Genomic DNA, 18,863 nt, shown 5'->3' on the forward strand with positions numbered 1-18,863 from the left:
AATTGAAATAAATAGAAATATCACATGTAAAGATAACGCGCCATACACGATTAAGTTTATATACCGTCAATTTTGCAACGAGGTCTTTTTCAAAAGTCCCTTCAAATATCAGCTGCTCGACTTAGATTGCTAAAAACCTGCATCAATCATTATTACAATCGCATTTGTTGTGATTGGCTGAATTAATGGTATTCTTGTTGCAACAATGCATTGTAGCCAATAGCGAGCGAGCGCCAACCAATCAGAGGTGATTGCGATCGTGACATTGTAGCTGTCATTCTACCGTAATTGAGCAGATTAAATTGATGGTGTATGGCTATCGGAGGGCATGATGCGTTATTATTATATCATAAATCAGAATAGTATATGGCCAGCGTTAATTAACCACATAATAATGTAAACAAACTACACATGACCTAACTATTAATAAAACTGACCAATGATTTTGAAATTGTATGTATAAAATTGTCCCAAGAAATGTTTCGGGGTAGAATTTAGATTTGTACATAAGTTTTCGTTTGTATGGATATAATTATTGTCATATTTAAAAATTCACTGTCAAATGTATTTTTGTATATCTCAATTCACATATCAGACTTTTTGAAGAGTTGCAATAAAATGTTAAGACTGAAATACATTATATGTTTTATTTCTATACTTCTTCTATACTTACCTAGATCATGTGCGTTGACGTTGTGCTCAGTCAGTCAGATTTCCTTTTAGGTAGGTATAATGTTTTTAGTGAAATAAAACTCATACTTATTCAATATACTGTAAGTATATTAAGCAATCAACTTGCAAGAATATTATATTTTAGGTTTTTATCACACGTTTTCGAGGATCATTAAATTTCAATTCTAAAGTAATCAACTAAACAATTTTCCATAAACTATCAAAAAAAAAAAAAATAACTAAAACAGGTACTTCCTTCCATAAATATAATTTCACTTTTACTATTAATCTCTAATCTCTACGGACTCTAAGACGGAAAGGAGTTAGTATATGGTTCTCTCTCTCTCTCTGTAATGTATTCCCTTACAAATAACAAAGACAAAAAAGTCAGTGGGCGTTTACCATTTGGAGTAACCAACCAATCACAAACGAATCTATGTTTTCAGTACTACTCTTTAAAAAAAAAAACATTCAAATTCAATTCGAAAACCATAAGTTTGTTTGCGATTGGTTGATCACTCAAAATGGTTAACGCCCACCGAATTTTATGTCTTAGTCATTTTAATGGGATTAAGTAACTGCTGACAGGTTTTTCATCTCATAGTTATACGTAACAGAGAAAGTCCTAACTTCTCTCCGTGGACAAAATATAAACATAAGAATGTAGGTGGGTATTAATAGAGATCGATATACATAATACTTAGTTCCAGTACTAGCAATCAGCAAAACAAAACAAGTTCCAAAATAATTAAACTTCAATCAAACACTTCAAAAACAATTGTAATCATGTGGATAATGACTTAGATAGTTCCTAAGTTTCCACAATCATTATAGGAATTTTCATTTAGAGTCCGAAAAGTAAAGCGGAATTTACATTACGAAATTAGTTTCAAGACATTAATTACCTACATTAACAATTAAATGTGTAAATTGCGGTTTCGTAATGCACGCATTACGGAATACGAGACTTTTACACATGCAATTCATAGGTAATGAAATAAATGTTGTGAAAATAATTGGGTAATGTAAATTCCGCTTAATGAGAATGATGTTCCGGCCGCCATCTTGAATTTTCACAAAAGTGGTGTCGCACGTTGAAATCTGTTTATTATTTCGTTTTAAAATAAAGTGGATGCAATACATTCCAGTAAATAAATCTTTGACAACAGATACGCGGTCTATCTGTGAACGTAGATTAAACATAAAATGGGCTTATTGCAATATTTTTTATTATAGTGTTTTTACCAGCATTTGAAAGCAGGTTCCGCAATTTTCGATAATATATCGATATTATACCGATAGTAAATTTCGGTAATATTCCGGTATTTAGAATTGAGTTACTATATTCTGTGAGCGAGTGTTCTACAGCGATTTATACTTAAACGTTTCAAGGCGCGACAACGATTTTGAAAAAACCAAGATGGCGGCTAACTTTCAACTTCAACAATACTTTTATTTCAACATAAAGTATTTTTTTTAATATTAATTTATCAAAAATCACATATATGAACTGTTTCAACTAAATAAAAAAACAACACATTTTTCATAAACTTTAGTAGTAATCCCGTATTAATCGAGTCTGGGATAAGAAAATTAGTTGCCTCAAAAGGCTAGGTTTTTGAGTTGAAACAGTTTTGTTCTAGAGGTGGGGCGACTTATATTATCTTAATGAACTAGTTTTAATACTTTTTTAACATAAGATTTAAAGTTTTTTTTTCTATAAAATATATATTATAGTTTAAACATAAATTTTTCAAAAAAATAACAAAATTATAAGTAATTATAGTTATTTCAAAAATACACTAAATAGTGCTGCTCTACTTTGAACACTATGCTTAAGTCTGGCACCTGGAGGCATGAGCTTTGACAGTTTTAAATAATAACTAAATAAAGTTTGTCTGTCCGTTTCTACTACATTGGTAAGAAAAATAAAAATGTTCGAAATGGATGGTATTATTCAACGTGATTCACTTAGCCATGGCTCTAAAACTAGTAAACTTTCATCATGTAGAGTCTTTAATGACATTTTGCAGAATTGGATTGATTTGCAGACGAAAGGAATTACAACACTATACTAATTAGTCTTTGGAACTCTCCTATCACTCCAACACACCAGATCGAAGCAGGCGCCCCCTCCCGCGCCCGCGTGGCTGGGGGGGCACCCCCGCAACCCCCTGACGTACCCCCGCCCCCATCGGTACGAACTTCCCCAACCTCCAATCTATCTCGCATTTCACATGCTGCTTCACCATCACCCGCACCGATTGCATCTCGCTCACCCTCCAAGCCGGTTGCGGTCCCCCGTCCATACAATCCTGTCGTAGTTTCCCCGGGACCTGGTGTCTCTCGCGCTCACTCCTCCAATACGTTCGCGCTCTAACCACGAGTGCTGGTTGCGATTCGAATAGCCCTCGCGCCTGGTGTGTCTCCTCCTCGCTCCAAGCTGAGTACTGTACCCCCACCCTTCGCACCTGGTGTGTCTCCCCCTCGCTCCAAGCCGGGTATGTCGCCCCCACCCCATGCGCCTGATGTGTCTCCCCCTCGCTCCAAGTCGGGTACTGTTCCCCCACCCTTCGCGCCTGTTGTGGCTTCCCCTCGCTACGAGCTGGGTACTGTCCCTCCACCCTTCGCGCCTGTTGTGTCTCCCCCTCTCTCCAAGCCGGGTACTGTTCCCCCACCCTTCGCGCCTGTTGTGGCTTCCCCTCGCTCCAAGCTAGGTACTGTTCCCCCACGCTTCGCGCCTGTTGTGGCTTCCCCTCGCTACAAGCTGGGTAATGTTCCCCCACCCTTCGCGCCTGTTGTGTCTCCCCCTCTCTCCAAGCCGGGTACTGTTCCCCCACCCGTCGCGCCTGTTGTGGCTTCCCCTCGCTCCAAGCTGGGTACTGTTCCCCCACGCTTCGCGCCTGTTGTGTCACCTCCTCTCTCCAAGCTGGGTACCATTCCTCCACCCTTCGCACCTGTTGTGGCTTCCCCTCGCTCCAAGCCGGGTACTGTTCCCCCACTCTTCGTACCTGGTGTGTCTCCCCCTCACTCCAAGCCGGGTACTGTACTCCTAACTCTTGCACCTGGTGTGTCTCCCCCTCGCTCAGAGCCGAGCATGGCACTCTTAGCCCTTGTGTCTCCCCCTCACTCCAAGCCGGGTACTGTACTCCTAACTCTTGCACCTGGTGTGTCTCCCCCTCGCTCAGAGCCGAGCATGGCACTCTTAGCCCTTGTGTCTCCCCCTCGCTCCAAGTCGGGTACTGTACCCCCACCCCCCGAAGCTGGTGTGTCTTCCCCTCGCGGCTTTGCGGCTCCCTATGCCCCTGCGCTGGTTTCGGCTGCTCCACCCCACACCCTTGACGTGTCTCTCCCTCGCTCCAATACGGTCGCCGCTTCTTCACCTCCAGTGCTAGTTGCGGCTCCACTACCCCCCGCGCTTGGTGTATCTCCGCCACGCTCCAAGTCGGGCACGACACCGCAGCCCCTCGCCCCCGGCGTGGCTCCACCGCCAGCACTGAATGCAAATCCTCTTCTTCCTGCGCCTGTTGTGTCTCCCCCTCGCTCCGAGTCAGTGGCGGCTTCCTCACCACCCGAGCTGGTTGCGGCTCTTCCACCCACCGCGCCTGGCGCGTCTCCCCCTCACTGCGAACGGATTGCGACTCCCGCACCAGCTGCGAATCCCCCGCCTCCCACACCTCGTGCGGCTCTACCACCCCCCACGCCGTGTGCGAGCCCGCCAGTATGCGGTCTCTGATGGGGAGGGGTGGGGGGGACGGCCCGAGGTCGCGGGTGGGAAGCTCGTCCAAATCGTCCATCGCGTAATTTGCCCTTTCGCGCAGCTGGAACCAATAATTATCGATGGTAAAAAAATGGGACATTAAATAATATCATTATCAGTAATCATCAGTACTATCACCTGTCTTCGTTTTTGCTAGCGTTCTGGTTAACACCCTTCGTTAAAAAAACTAAGCTTCTCACCTGTCTCCACTCGCACTCCGACTCCAGTATCTTGAGGGTTTTGGAGGAGTGTTCCAAAGTGTTCTTCAACTGCTGCGTCGACATGCGAGACAGAGACGCCACACTCGGGGGCGGGGCTTGCAGCGCTAGAGGGGGAGAGAAGTTTATCATCATCAACCAATCGCTGCTTCTCTCAGAATGCGAAGAGTTTGGCCCTAGTCCACCACGCCGGCCAACTGCAGTTCGCACACTTCACGCACCTTTGACAACATTATGGACAACTCTCAGGTATGCAGGTTTCCTCACCATGTTTTCCTTCACCGTTAAAGCGAGTAATATTAGTAATCCCATCAAAAACATAAATGTGAAAAAGTGCCAAGTTCGATAGAGAAAATGAGAGATTGTAAGCTTCGCCGATAAAAGGTAAGCTTCGCCGACAAAAGCATTGATATCTAAATAGGTGCCAAGTTCTTATAGGTCTTTATATCATTCCTACAAGAATGTACAAGAAACTTTGATCGTTTTAAAATATTATTTTGTTATTGAGTACATATAACTTGGCAAGTTTTAATAGTCGGTTAATTACATTTAATGTTTAATATAAAATAAAGTACACTTAGCAAGTTTTGATATTTGCCAATACATTCCTAAACTTAAACTAAATTTTATGTTAAACGTAAAATGTGATTTACTGACTATTAAAACTTGCCAAGTTATATGTACTCAATAACAAAATAATATTTTAAAACGATCAAAGTTTCTTGTACATTCTTGTAGGAATGATATAAAGACCTATAAGAACTTGGCACCTATTTAGATATCAATGCTTTTGTCGGCGAAGCTTACCTTTTATCGGCGAAGCTTACAATCTCTCATTTTCTCTATCGAACTTGGCACTTTTTCACATTTATGTTTTTGATGGGATATCATCAATTTTTGTTAAGTTAATTTCTCTTCATTTATTAGGATTATCCTATACCTGTAAATTTTTGCGTGATTGAAAAAGCTTGCAGCTATGCAACTCCGCTTAGTCAATTATCAAGAGTGTTCATAGCTATAATCTAAGAAAATGTGTTCAGCCGTTTGAAGATTAGCGACTCTTTTCTAGTTTTCTTATTAGAATAATAAAACCGGTTAGTATCTACTATCCGAGTAATACATATTAGTATTCACTATTCAGCCAAATTCTGATAAGGCGATGTATTGGCATGGTAATGCGTAATGTGTATACTTAATATATCACTATACGAATCATTTAAAGCTATGTTCAACCCCCTGATAACACAGAAATACTTAAACCTAAACACGTACAACTTTGCATATCAGGTAAAACTTTTGACCACTTAGAATGTAAAATTACATGAAAGTAGTTTACATAAACTGTTTTTCAACACATGTGTCCACTTACTAGTTATACATTAGAAGTTGATTCTCTTCACCGTTAAAGAGAGCGATATTTAATTGCTTAAAATACGCATAACTTCGGAAAGTTAGAGGTGCGTGTCCGGGAACAAACCCTGGACCCCAGACCTAAAGAGCAGGCCGACATCTCAACCACTACTACCACTTTGTAAAGTTAGTTAATATTTATTTATTAAAATTAAAACAATAATGTGTACAGTACCTACCTAAGTACTAATCAGTAAATGTTTTTGAAGTTCATGGGATACAATTTTTATTATTAAAACAACATAATATTGCAAATATTTTGGTGTCGAGTCAGCTGACATACCACCATGCTGCAAGAGGGTGGCCCATGTGCACTATTGTTTCTAAGCTACCTGCTTTTTTTCATCGTTTTGCCCCATTGAAGATCTTTGTTTTCGATACAGAATAATGGTGCCTAATTTGTAATTTCTGAACGAGAAGTGGTGCGATATTGTTTCAAAACTAGGTATAGTCACGGTAATACTATCTATACAGTATTCTAACTCGGCCGTATCTTTGAAATAAATACCTACAGCTGCGCGGTACGTAAACATGCGGTAGGGCTGCCCGCCTCCAGCAGTTTAATTACATTTGCCTACTTTGTGTTTCCATATAGTTTTGTGATTGTAAATATACTTTTTTTATATAAACAAATAAAATACTTTGTGAATTGCATAGGAAATGTTCAGTAAAAATGCGTGTTGTTTTTTGGTTGGTAGATTTAATTAAAAAACCATGTTTATGATTGAATAACAAATCGGTCTTATAATTTGAGACCGAAAAATATTTGCGCCTCGACTGAGACGTAGGAAATTAAACGAACGTTACGAATTATTAAATTTTAAAGTTTAAAAAATCCGCATCCCTATAAAGCTTTTAATCAAAAATTGTTTTGGGGAACATGGGCAAGATAGAGAAAAAGGAATAAATGTCTTTTACTTGGTTATAGACACCTGCAGCTACTTTACAATTTATATATTTGGTTTTAAATGAAGTTTGGAACATTTTCTCCATTTTTTGTATATATTCCACAAAATCATCGCTGGGTACAATCAAAAAAGTTTGTGAATTAATCTTATTGTAGTCCCGGTACCTTAAATACCGACATTCTGAGCTGAAATTGTGGCCTCTTTGATCGGGTTTCACATACAACGAAAAAATCGCGCGGTTATTGTTAGAAAAACAAAACACCGCCCGTTCGTCACTGCGGCACAGTCGCGACTGTCTGCGTGTCGAGCGCCTGCCGACATCGAGGTGCATAGGTATAGCTCGCGTTTCGTCCGTTTGTATGAAGTTGGAATACTGTACATACCATTACCGTGGTATAGTAGTACCGGCCGGTTCGGAGTTAAAAGCCATAAAAGTTAACTAATTAGGTAAAATATTCCAAAAGATCATAAGTCGGTACGTACCCATTCCAAACGCTAACTTAACTGTTTACGGTAAGATTTAAAGTCAAATGCCGTCATGAATAATTACAACAGATTTACTTAATATTTTACAACAGGGTTGCAACAAGAGACGGAACTCCAAAGTCCGGAAATCCCGATCAGTCCTTCTTTAGAAGTGATAAAATAACCACCTTTTTACACCTACCTAAACTTCAATTAAAAATTATTATGTTTATCTTGTTATCTGTTTCATTATTATTATAAGTAATGTGCCTTATGTGCAGTTATGATAGTGGCAATTTGAAAAATACATCTATTTGACAACCCTATGCAGTCGTAGAATTTCTTTGTTTGCGGGAAAGGTAATAAATTTTTAGCTTTAACAAGTAGTCGTTAGGTTGAGTTTTACTCGACCGCATTAGGGCTTATGACCGTTCATAATATAAAACACTATTGTTAAAAAGTTTTATTGCTATTAGCTCTTAACCGGCCGGTACGACTATACCTGTTTTTAATTTTTAACGTTTCGCTGTCCATCAACAAACCATGTGATTTATAAAAAGGTCACTAACAACAAGTGGAAAACTTGAAATATCACTTTATTTACGAGTACGAGTTGCTTCGTGGCACCAGTGCTGCTGAAACGGCTCGAAGGATTAATGATGTGTATGGCGGTGGTTTCGCAAAGAAAAACATAGTGCGTTTTTGATTCCAACGTTTTTGATCTGGAAATTTTGACCTGCAGAATAAGCCCCGGTGACGACCGGAGACCAAAGTTGATAATGAAGAATTGAAGGGTTTGGTGGACTAGTACCGGTGTCGTTTACTACAGCTTTCTTAAACTGGCCAGACGATTACGGTGGAGGACTATTGTCAGCAACTGCAAACCATGATGGAAAAGCTAGCTGCCACACAACTGAGGCTGGTCAATCGCTCTAGGCCACTGCTGCTTCAAGACAACGCTAGACCACACAACAGACGGCTACCCAATTAGAGGAGCTTCAATTGGAATGTCTAAGATATCCACCGTACCTACTCCCCGGACCTTGCTCCAATAGATTACCACAGCTTTCTTAAACTGGCCAGACGATTACGGTGGAGGTCTATTGTCAGCAACTGCAAACCATGATGGAAAAGCTAGCTGCCACACAACTGAGGCTGGTCAATCGCTCTAGGCCACTGCTGCTTCAAGACAACGCTAGACCACACAACAGACGGCTACCCAATTAGAGGAGCTTCAAATAGAATGTCTAAGATATCCACCGTACCTACTCCCCGGACCTTGCTCCAATAGATTACCATTTTTTTTAGAAATTTTGATAACTTCTTATATATGGAAAAAATTCAACTCCGATGGGGCAGTCCAAAGCGCCTTCAGAGATTTTATTGATTCCCTTCCGAATGGTTTTATGACATGGCAAAAGTGCATAGACAGCAATGGTATATACTTTGATTAAATAAATATATTATATTTAAAAAAATCGACTTTTTGTTCTTCCCTTACAAAACGCCAATTTCATATGTAAGGACCTAATATCATACTACATGCCCGTGCAAAGCCGAGCAAAACCGAGGCAGGTCACTAGCATACATTAATATGTAGTTATAATGTTATGTTACTTGCTTTGGAAGTTAATGACCCATCACAATCCATATTAAAAAGCGAAATTTCTTTGTTGATTTGTCCTTCAATCACGTCGCATTGGAGCAACGGACCAACGTAATTTTTTACGTGAGTATACTTGTACCTAGAGAGTGACATAAGCTATTTTTAAAAAATCACAGTTTTTGAAACGAAGGACAAGGTCCACGTGGACGAAGTCGCGGGCATCAACTAGTATATTAGACAACACATACCTGTAATAGGGTTCATTATTGTTTGTTTTCAAGTAGGTAGGTATAATATGAAATAACTTTGCCTTCATACCTATTCGTTCATAATTTCTGAATTCGAACCGGCGACCACTTATTTATGGCTTTGATCACAGGTCAAGGATCCCTAAAGATGAGTATATAAACAAATGCACTATTATTAATTGTGAAAGTAGGTAGGTAATTACACAGTGTTACAAACTTAAAATGTGTGCCTCGATCCATACTTGCTGTTCTCTACAAGGCGCCCCAATAACTTTGTCCTATAATATATGACATATTAAAACATAATTTGCTATTTTCTGATTTTTTCCTTTGTATACACCTAATTACCTATCACTATACCAAATTTCAAGTCTCTAACTCACCTGGAAGTAGGTTAGGTTTTTGATGAGTGAGTGAGTGAGTGAGTGTTAAAAATGGCACTTTTCAGACGTTAATAACTTGAGAACTGCAAAAGATTTTTTCATGAAATTTGGGTTTCTAAGCGATCAAATAGACCTTAATAGATATGCAAAATTGTAAATGTGTAGGTTTAATAGTTTTTGAGTTATGGGGGGGTCAAAAGTAGCTCGAAATGGTTCGTGTAATATACACTTGTCAGCGTGCCGCCGTTCTTATTAGAATCGAACTTGGCGAGACACGCTGTCGCGTGTCTTGATATCGCATTAGGTTAGCCTGTAATGATAGTTTTAAGTGGTCAAAATAAATAAATAAATAATAAATAATTAATTGTTTGAAACGCACACAATTCTGAAAAGTTAGAGATGCGACCCGGGATGGAACCCCCGACTTTTTAGGGTTCCGTACCTCAAAAGGAAAAACGGAACCCTTATATGATCACTTTGTTGTTTGTCTGACTGTCTATCCGTCTGTCGTGTCTGTCAAGAAAACCTATAGAGTACTTCCCGTTGACCTAAAAAGAAAAATAAAACCGACTTCAAAAACCAAAAACACTAAAAAGTAGAAAATAATTTTTGTTTAGCTACACATGTAATGTACCTAGGTATGAAGTCGAGCGAGCATATTAAAACAAAATTAGAAATCCAAGAGTGAAGCTCGCCCGACTTCATACCTAGGTACATTACATGTGTAGCTAAACAAAAATTATTTTCTACTTTTTAGTGTTTTTGGTTTTTGAAGTCGGTTTTATTTTTCTTTTGAAAATTTTTTATTTCACAATTTTTAGTGGCCCCACTGTACTATAATATGCTATGCCCAGTTAAAACCTACTGTTTACTAAGCTATTACACTGATCGCGAGCAATTTGCTCTTATCCATTGAGGAGTTCTGTTCTCCATCTCCGAAGATATTCATCAGATCTTCACCAAATTTATATGGGACCACCTGCACAGTATACCCTTTCAAACAAAAAAAAAAATTTCCAAATCGGTCCAGGGGTCTTTGAGTAATCGGGGAACATACATAAAAAAAAAAAAAAGATCCCGACGAATTGAGAACCTCCTCCTTTTTTTGGAAGTCGGTTAAAAATCATGAAATTTAGCAGGTAGGTCTTATAGCACAAAGTAAAAAATCCGGAAACCATGAATGTGTGGTTACATCACAAAAAATATATGTTCATGAACAAATTAGTATTTTAAATTTTCAAAGCAAGATAACTATACTACATGTATAAGTGGAGTATCATATGAAAGAGTTTTACCTGTACATTCTAAAATAGATTTTTATTTCGTTTTTGCATAATAGTGTTTTGATTTATCGTGCCAAATGTCGAAAAAATACCCGAGTACGGAACCCTCGGCGCGCGAATCTGACTCGCACTTGCACACTTTTTTTAGCAATGAAGTACTTTCCGAGCCTCTTGCTCGATCTTCATCACTAAAAAGTACTATTAATAGCTAGCTGATACCCGCGACTTCGTTCGCGTGGATGTAGGTTTTTTAAAATTCCCGTGGGAATTTTTTGATTTTCCGGGATAAAAGTAGCCTATGTGCTAATCCATGGTATAATCTATCTCCATTCTAAATTTCAGCCCAATCTGTCCAGTAGTTTTTGGGTGAAGGAGTAACAAACATACATACACACACACACACACACACACACACACACACACACATACAAACTTTCTCCTTTATAATATTAGTGTGATGCTAGTACTAGTAATAGGAGTAGTAATAGTAGTAGTATTAAATAGGTACCGTGTGCTATATGGTGTACTCACACGGAGGCGCGGAGAGGTCCGTCTCGGAGGAGTGCGGCGCCACGTGCGCCCCGCGGTAGAAGTCACTGAGGCTGTCCAGCGACGTGTCGCGAACCTACCACGTTATACAAGAATAAAGCTACATTATTCAACATGGGGGTAATGCGTTTTCCACCCTCCTTTTTCTACAACCGCACCGCACGCCACCGCAAGCAATTTCACCCTCACCACCTGGGTGGCTGCTGCACTTCGACCGCCTGTTGTGCCAGATCATTTTTTCCACGCACATGCAAACTGTGGAATCAACTCCCATCGGCGGTGTTCCCACTAGATTACGACATGGGGTTATTCAAGGGGCGGACCATTAAATTCCTGAAAGGCCGGCAACACATCGGTGGTACCTCTGGTGCTGCAAATGTTCATGGGCGGCGGTAATCACTTAACATCAGGTTACCCGCCTGCTCGTTATTTAAAAAAAATGCAATGTCTTACGTTAAGGAAGCCGGGATAGATCCCAAGCGTAACGAGGGATTTTAGAGTAACTCCCGATCGTAGCGAGGGTGTTGCACCTAGAATCTTGAGTGAAGCGCAGGGTTTAGGGGCGCCCTAAACAAAGACAGTATTACCCCTACATTCAATACTCTACTTTTCACACCTCGCGAGACAATAAAATCAGAATATTCGTATGCTTAAATAGGTATGTAGTGTACATACTACATTCCTCTTGTCCTTGGAGATGAGTGCATAAGCATCAGCTTGTGGAAATGATATCACTTTCTTAACAAGTGTAAATTAAAAATTTATAACATCCTCAACAAGTGAAGGTTACAGTAACTAGAAAAGAGTTGATAACTTTCAAATGGCTGAACCAATTTTCTTGGATTATAGCTAAGAACACTCTCAATCAAGACACCTTTCAGATAAAAAAAAATACTAAATTAAAATTGGTTCATTAGTTTAGGAGCTACGATGCCACAGACAGATACACAGGTATCATTTCTTGTACGATGTTACGGAACCCTTTACCAAATGCGACTCACCTCTAGTGGGCAGTCCATCCGCTCTTCTGGGCAGTAGCCAGCCATCGCTTCCGACGGTCTCGCTTCCGCTTCTACGACAATGCAAAAGCAAAATAGAACCATTTCATCCGGCCTCCTTCAGTGCAGTGAGGTGCAGTCAGAGGGAAAAGCAGATTCACACCAATTGCATACACGTGACACGTGCGTAGTGACGCGCGTAGACCCCTAACACACCGAGTTACGATTCAATTATTTGACGATGCAAAATCACTTGTAAAAGTTTATTTGAATAAAAATCTATTCTATTCTACGCATACGTCCACGCCTTACGCAAGCGGTGTGCCATGTTTCATACAGTTCCATTACATCGCAATGGTATGCGCTACGTCTACGCTTACGCAGCCTGTGTGAACGAACTAGAAAGGGTGACACGCACAACGAACGTTGTTCTATTTTAGGTTCCACCCGCCAACGAGTTATCGCTTCAATGAAGCGGGCTCTTACTATGACTACCCACCTTCAGACCAGAGCTCGTTGGTCGAAGGACACTGCATCGGCGCCTCCGCATCCGCAACAAAACCGGTGCAGCCGCCATCCTCTGAACCTTTGTGGTTCGCCTCTTCCACCACATTCCGAGTGTTCTGTCCTAACACCAAGTCGTGAAGAAGCTCTTGCTCTCTTAAAAAATAAAAAACAATAAAAAACCGGTCAAGTGCGAGCCGGCCTCACACACAAAAGTTTCGCACCATTGTAGAAGTAACACTTTTTAATTTTCATGGCGGCCATTTTGAAATTATTATAATTTGTTGTAGTAGCGGCAATAGAAACACACACTGAAAATTTGAACTGTATACTTATCATTCATATTCATATAATACATGTAATACTCTCTACATTTTCATGTAATGTCACAGACGGACGGACAGCAGAGGCTTAGGGCGGCTATGCACGCCGGCACGGCATCCGATCGGAATCCGTGAAAAACGTTCCTTAGTAGTCATACAACTATTTGTATGGTAGCTCACGCACTAGCTCACTGTGATAGCCTAGATAGAATGTCCAGCTGTTTTTTTATATCCGTGTTTTCGGATGAATGCATAACAGCTCTTAAGTAATAGAGTACCAATGTACCCTTAAGTTATGGGACTTCAATAAGCATAAACACTTGAAAAGAGCAACCGCCGAGTTTCTTGCTGGTTCTTCTCAGTAGGAACGGCATTCCGAACCAGTGGTAAATTATTTTGACGATTCAAATGCACTTGTAAAAAGTTTATTTAAATAAAAAACTATTCTATTCCATTCATGACTTACCTTCCCATAGCAGTTGGTTCTGTACATCCCTGAGTGGGTGCTTGGTGCTGGTCATAATTGGCAGTACTTCCTGCGTCGCCAGCTCCTCCCGGCCAGATGTTGATGGGTTCCTGCCACTCCAGTGCCAGGGTACACTGTCTTGGCAAGTTTGGCTGTGACGGGATATTTTCTAAAATAAACAAAACATTTTAAAAAACCTGATTTCAATAACCACCAACACTAAAAAGTAAAAAATAATTTACTACCGAATATATTATGTATACAAGAGTCACGTGTCAGCCATTATGGAGAAGTATATAACTATATCTTCCGTTTCACCCTGCGTTCGACTACGGATTTCAGCTAATAGTCGGTAGTCATAGTCTTTCTTGGTAAAATCTCTAAGTAATAGTTTAGCTAACTCGTCCCAAGTTTTGACTGTATCGCGTATGCTCCGGTGCCAATGCTTGGCATTGCCCGTGAAAAATAATGGCGCTTGAGCTAATAGGCGATCCGCTGTTATATTCTTTACAGATGCGTATTCTTTCACATCCGTAAGGAATGCACGGACGCAAGTTGCACCATTAAATTTAGGTCTAATTCGATCTAACTGATGGTCACAATTTATTATTGTCGTAGCTGGCGAGGTAGTGTTCTCGAAAAAAGGTTGGCCTGCACTAGATGTACTCGGCGTGGGGGTACTAGGACGTTGTATAGTAGCTAAGCGATTGTACAAGTCGTTGAAGTCTTTATTTACTCCCTTGGCCGTGGCGCTAGGCGTCGAGTCGTCAATGCGTTTCAACCTATGGTAGATATGATAGCATAAAGCGCGCGATCGTTCGTGAAGACTATAATCATATTTTTCCTCTAGCTGTTTTACACGCGTTGCTAGCTCTTTTAAAGAAACAGCGGCTCCCGAAAGATCGTCGGCCGGGTCTGATAACATTATACCTGATGCTCTTTCACGTGCATGCCCTATAGCAGCTATAGATACGGATAATACATCGCTAGATGGTACTCATAGTTCCGATGAGTGGTACCTAAACATTTTTAACGGCTGTCAGAATTCGCCCACCTCATTTCCTAATTACATAGTTAAAAATAAACGTCTTTATCGATTCATGAAAGCTAAATGCATACTACATAAAGAATTTGAATGGAAGGAGGTAATACCTAAGGAACGACGCGATCAAATCCTAACTGAATGCCACTCCGAACCCACTGCCGGTCACTTCGGTGTATTTAAAACCTACAAACGCTTGACACTTCGATACTATTGGCCTGGTATGTACGCGGATGTTGTTAACTTCGTCTCTAGCTGTGATATCTGCCTAGCCTACAAACAATCTACCCACGGCACTATAGGTAAAATGGGTAGACCTAAACAGGTTTCACGGCCCTTCCAGATGCTATCCATAGATTTTTTAGGTCCACTGCCGACTAGTAGAAAGCAACATAGTTACTTGTTAGTTGTAGTTTGCTGTTTTTCTAAATACACTATGTTGTTTCCTGTAAGGCGTGCAACCTCGGAATCTGTCATCCGGATTTTGGAAAATGATGTTTTCCTAGTCCATGGCATACCGCAGTTTATTCTCATGGATAATGCTTCTTATTTTAGTAGTAATGATTTAAACTCATTTTTCAATAAATATAAAATACCTAACATTCACTTCACACCTAAATACACACCTCAAGTAAACACGGTGGAACGATACAATAAAACTGTTATCACAAGCATAGCATCGTTCATTGAAAATGATCATAGAGCATGGGATGTTAACTTACCGAAAATTCAGTTCGCTATAAATAGTTCCGTGAACGAAACTACTAACTACACCCCAAATTTTTTAGTCTATGGCAGAGAACTAGTAGCTTGTGGTTCTCACTATACACACTCTGATGAAGCTGACGAGATTTCATTTCTTCCTAGGGACATTTACTGTGAAAATATAGGTCATCTTGCAAAAATATTTAATGACGTACAAAAATCACTATGGGAAGCTCATGTTAAAAATACTAAGCAATATAACCTGCGTAGGAAGGAAACTGAATTTAACGTTAACGACATAGTATGGAAACGAACCTATGTACAAAGTGATAAGGATCGTTACTTTAGTAAAAAACTAGCACCTAAATTTGTTAAATGTCGAATAGTTGCTAAACTATCTCCACTAGTGTACCAGCTACAGGATATGAACGGTCAAGATCTTGGTACTTGGCATGTAAAAGATTTTAAAGCATTTAAAAACCAATTAATAGTTTAGAATTAAAACAAAAAGATAATAAAATAAACAATTTTAATTTATTAGCACTAATGGTAAAAAAAAAAAAAAAAATTAATAAATCATGCAATTATCTTAAATACACTACTCTACTAATACTAACTTAATTAGTTATACAACATTATAACTATACAAATATTTACACTTTACATTAATTACACAAATTACACTTAAAACTAGTTATGTAAATATTTACTCAACTTATTACCAAACACACCTCAAACTTAAAATTAAATAAATAATATATTATAATTAAATTATGAATAATTGATCCTAAGCCTTAAATTAACTAATTATTGAATTTACTATTTACTTATGATACAACAAAGTACTTACCTGCTGATTATACTTTACCATCCATCCAACTTATCGATTGAATATTACAACAGCTACACGTGCAATATTCTCCGAATTACTGTCCTGAGTAGTTACACTAAATTATTATAATAATTACTCTGTATGTTAGTGTCTTATGTCATAACCATTACAGACTAGAAGACAATGTGAAAGAAATTCTGGAAGAGAGGTATGAAAGTGTGAATGTGGAAGTATGAATGAGAGGACAGTGTTCTCGAAGAGTGGAGTCAGTCGGATTTTTCGCATTAGGTACGAAAAATCCTACGTTTTTTGGCGGGGTACTGTAACGTTGTAACGTGTTACCTTAAAGACTAAATAAATAATTAAGGCGGAACCCGCGAGCTTCGTTCGCGCCGGTTGGGTTTTCCATGCTTTGAACTGCAGTGCGCACGCGGCTACCGAACCCTACCTACTAGAAACTGGTTTTGCACACGGGCCGCGTCGCGGCCGGACGGCGCTCGCGGACACTCACCACCGGGACGCTGCGCGGGCGGTTGTTCTCTGGTTACACTAAGAAAACTGTTAAACGCACCACACGCCCTAACCTTTGTGACTAAGTGTGCTAGAGTGCTCCTTCAGGACCCGCTGGGGTCCGCTGCATAGGCACTGAATCAACGGCCCTCCTTCTACCTGGTGCAACGCTCTAACGCCGAGGAGCTGCCTCTGGAGCACGTCGTTAACCTGCCTGACGGAACCCCAGAAGGCCACGGACTTCCTCCTGGAGCAGGCCAGTCTCGTTTGTCCTAACTCATCTGCAGGGTGCGTGCGGTGGTAAAGACGATTAAAGGCAGGATTGACCCACACCCGGGACTTTTAATTACCTACTCCTGTGACGGCCTACCCCGTCACAAGAGTTAATCTAGTTTTATAATAACATTTTTTGGAGCCAGTGCCAACTAGCCACACGAATCGTTTGGGTGCTCTTCATATTGTTTCTGACTCCATATTGGTGCTTCATTGATTTCAATCTGCCAAACAGCCCGACCTGCCCATTAATTTGAGCTCTGTGTTGATAGATCAGTCAGTCAGTCAGTCGTCAGTCAATTTTTCCTTTTACATTTAGATTAGTATAAAATATGGAAGTATGGGAACTGTGTAGTGATAGTTGCATCAAAGAGGTGATCTAAATCTGAGGGTAGTTTAAAAAATGTCACCTGGTTCAGTTTGGACAAAAGCAACATTCAGGGGGTCTGAAGCCTCATTCTCTTCCAGCTTTTCTACCTCATGTGTGTTGTGATTGGGTCTGCAAAATGTTTAGTTCATTTTAGTAAATAAATAAATAAATCCATACTAATATTATAAATGTGAAAGTGTGTGTTTGTCTGTCTGCTACCTTTTCACAGCCCAACAGTTTAACCGATTCTGATGAAATTTGGTACAGAGTTAGCTCATATTCGGGGACAGACATAGACAACTTTTTATCCCGCAAAATCAAACAGTTCCCACGGGATCTGTAAAAATATATATCCATGCGGATGAAGTCGCCCCGCACGTCACCCGCGTTCGGCAGCATCGCTTTGGCGCGGGGGCTGTTCGGGTTGACGGGACGTTCCCTCCCCCATTTGCCGTTTCAACCTTTCGCGTAGATACTATAGCTAAGTAAATAGGTATTTACATGAAATTAAAAAATATATTTTATATAGAAGTAGTTACCTACATAGATATGCGTGAGTGACGCATTATACAATAGACATAGGTACCTAAGTACTTTAAAGCGAGGTTTTCGGCACTATCCTTTCATGATGTTGGTAAAAGCATGCTAAGAAATGACAAATGATGTAAATCAATAAGAGATAAGGGAAAGCACCCTGAAAAATGAATCTTTCAATGCAGGAAAAGAGAAATCTGACCATGGGAAAGTTTTGCCGAGGTTTGCAAGTTTTCGTACGATATTTTTGTCTATCGCATTTCGCAAAGCTCGGTCAAATTAAAGCATAAGTTTGGTTGAACACTCAGGAAAAGCCTACAAATATACGCATTCTGAAAACCAGAATAAATAGAAGAAGCTTACTTCTTTTCCACACGTTTCTTTTTCTTAGAACATTTCATATCATCATGGCGCGGGCGCGATGTACTAAGTTTCCAATTTTGCATTTTCTTATAAAACTCCAAGCGATATATTGCTAGTAGCTCAGGTTTAGAATTGTACGCGGACATTTTGAACTTATTTCGCTCTAATACTATAGTTTCTTCAAGTACAACAGCAAGAAGGAATAAACTTTACCGTCTAAAATTTTGATCTAAAGGAAAAGTTTTGCAATTTGCCGGCACATAAACAGTGACTAGAAAAAAAAACACATAAATTGCAAATGTCGTTTCATGTTTTGTTGTGGACAGCCGTCCTTTGATTGGCTGACTCATGGCCGATACTCGTTTTCTATTGGCTTCGATGCATATTTGCAACAAGAATACCATAAATTCAGGACGATCGGAATCACCTCTGATTGGCCAA

General features: G+C 39.9%; 1 protein-coding gene across 4 annotated transcripts; it reads right to left on the reverse strand.

The window, feature by feature from the left end:
* Positions 1-871: 871 nt before the first annotated feature.
* Positions 872-18,745, reverse strand: LOC123879159. Of its 4 annotated transcripts, none has more exons than XM_045926734.1 (9): positions 18,423-18,745; positions 17,566-17,654; positions 13,794-13,962; positions 13,001-13,160; positions 12,504-12,578; positions 11,956-12,069; positions 11,485-11,578; positions 4,633-4,757; positions 872-4,493 (listed from the first exon to the last, which is right to left on the reverse strand). In XM_045926734.1, the coding sequence occupies exons 1-9, from the start codon at positions 18,566-18,568 to the stop codon at positions 2,772-2,774; spliced, it is 2,694 nt and encodes an 897-aa protein (XP_045782690.1). In that variant the 5' UTR covers positions 18,569-18,745; the 3' UTR covers positions 872-2,771. The 4 variants fall into 4 exon arrangements, with proteins under 4 accessions (XP_045782690.1, XP_045782691.1, XP_045782692.1 ...); XM_045926735.1 differs by having other exon boundaries at positions 12,504-12,574; positions 13,000-13,160; XM_045926736.1 differs by lacking the exon at positions 11,956-12,069.
* Positions 18,746-18,863: the final 118 nt, after the last annotated feature.

The sequence above is a fragment of the Maniola jurtina genome, chromosome 27, assembly GCF_905333055.1.
Source record: "Maniola jurtina chromosome 27, ilManJurt1.1, whole genome shotgun sequence".
Classification (NCBI taxonomy): domain Eukaryota; kingdom Metazoa; phylum Arthropoda; class Insecta; order Lepidoptera; family Nymphalidae; genus Maniola; species Maniola jurtina.

What these genes read in the sequence shown, in the direction of transcription:
- LOC123879159 (XM_045926734.1), bottom strand. Translation starts at nt 18,568, where the DNA reads ATGTCCGCGTACAATTCTAAACCTGAGCTACTAGCAATATATCGCTTG. An exon ending in GAACCAACTGCTATGGGAAG is followed by an intron (nt 13,161 to 13,793) that starts GTAAGTCATGAA and finishes TTATTTTTTAAG; the next exon opens with AGAGCAAGAGCTTCTTCACG. An exon ending in CCAACGAGCTCTGGTCTGAA is followed by an intron (nt 12,579 to 13,000) that starts GGTGGGTAGTCA and finishes TTTTGCATTGTC; the next exon opens with GTAGAAGCGGAAGCGAGACC.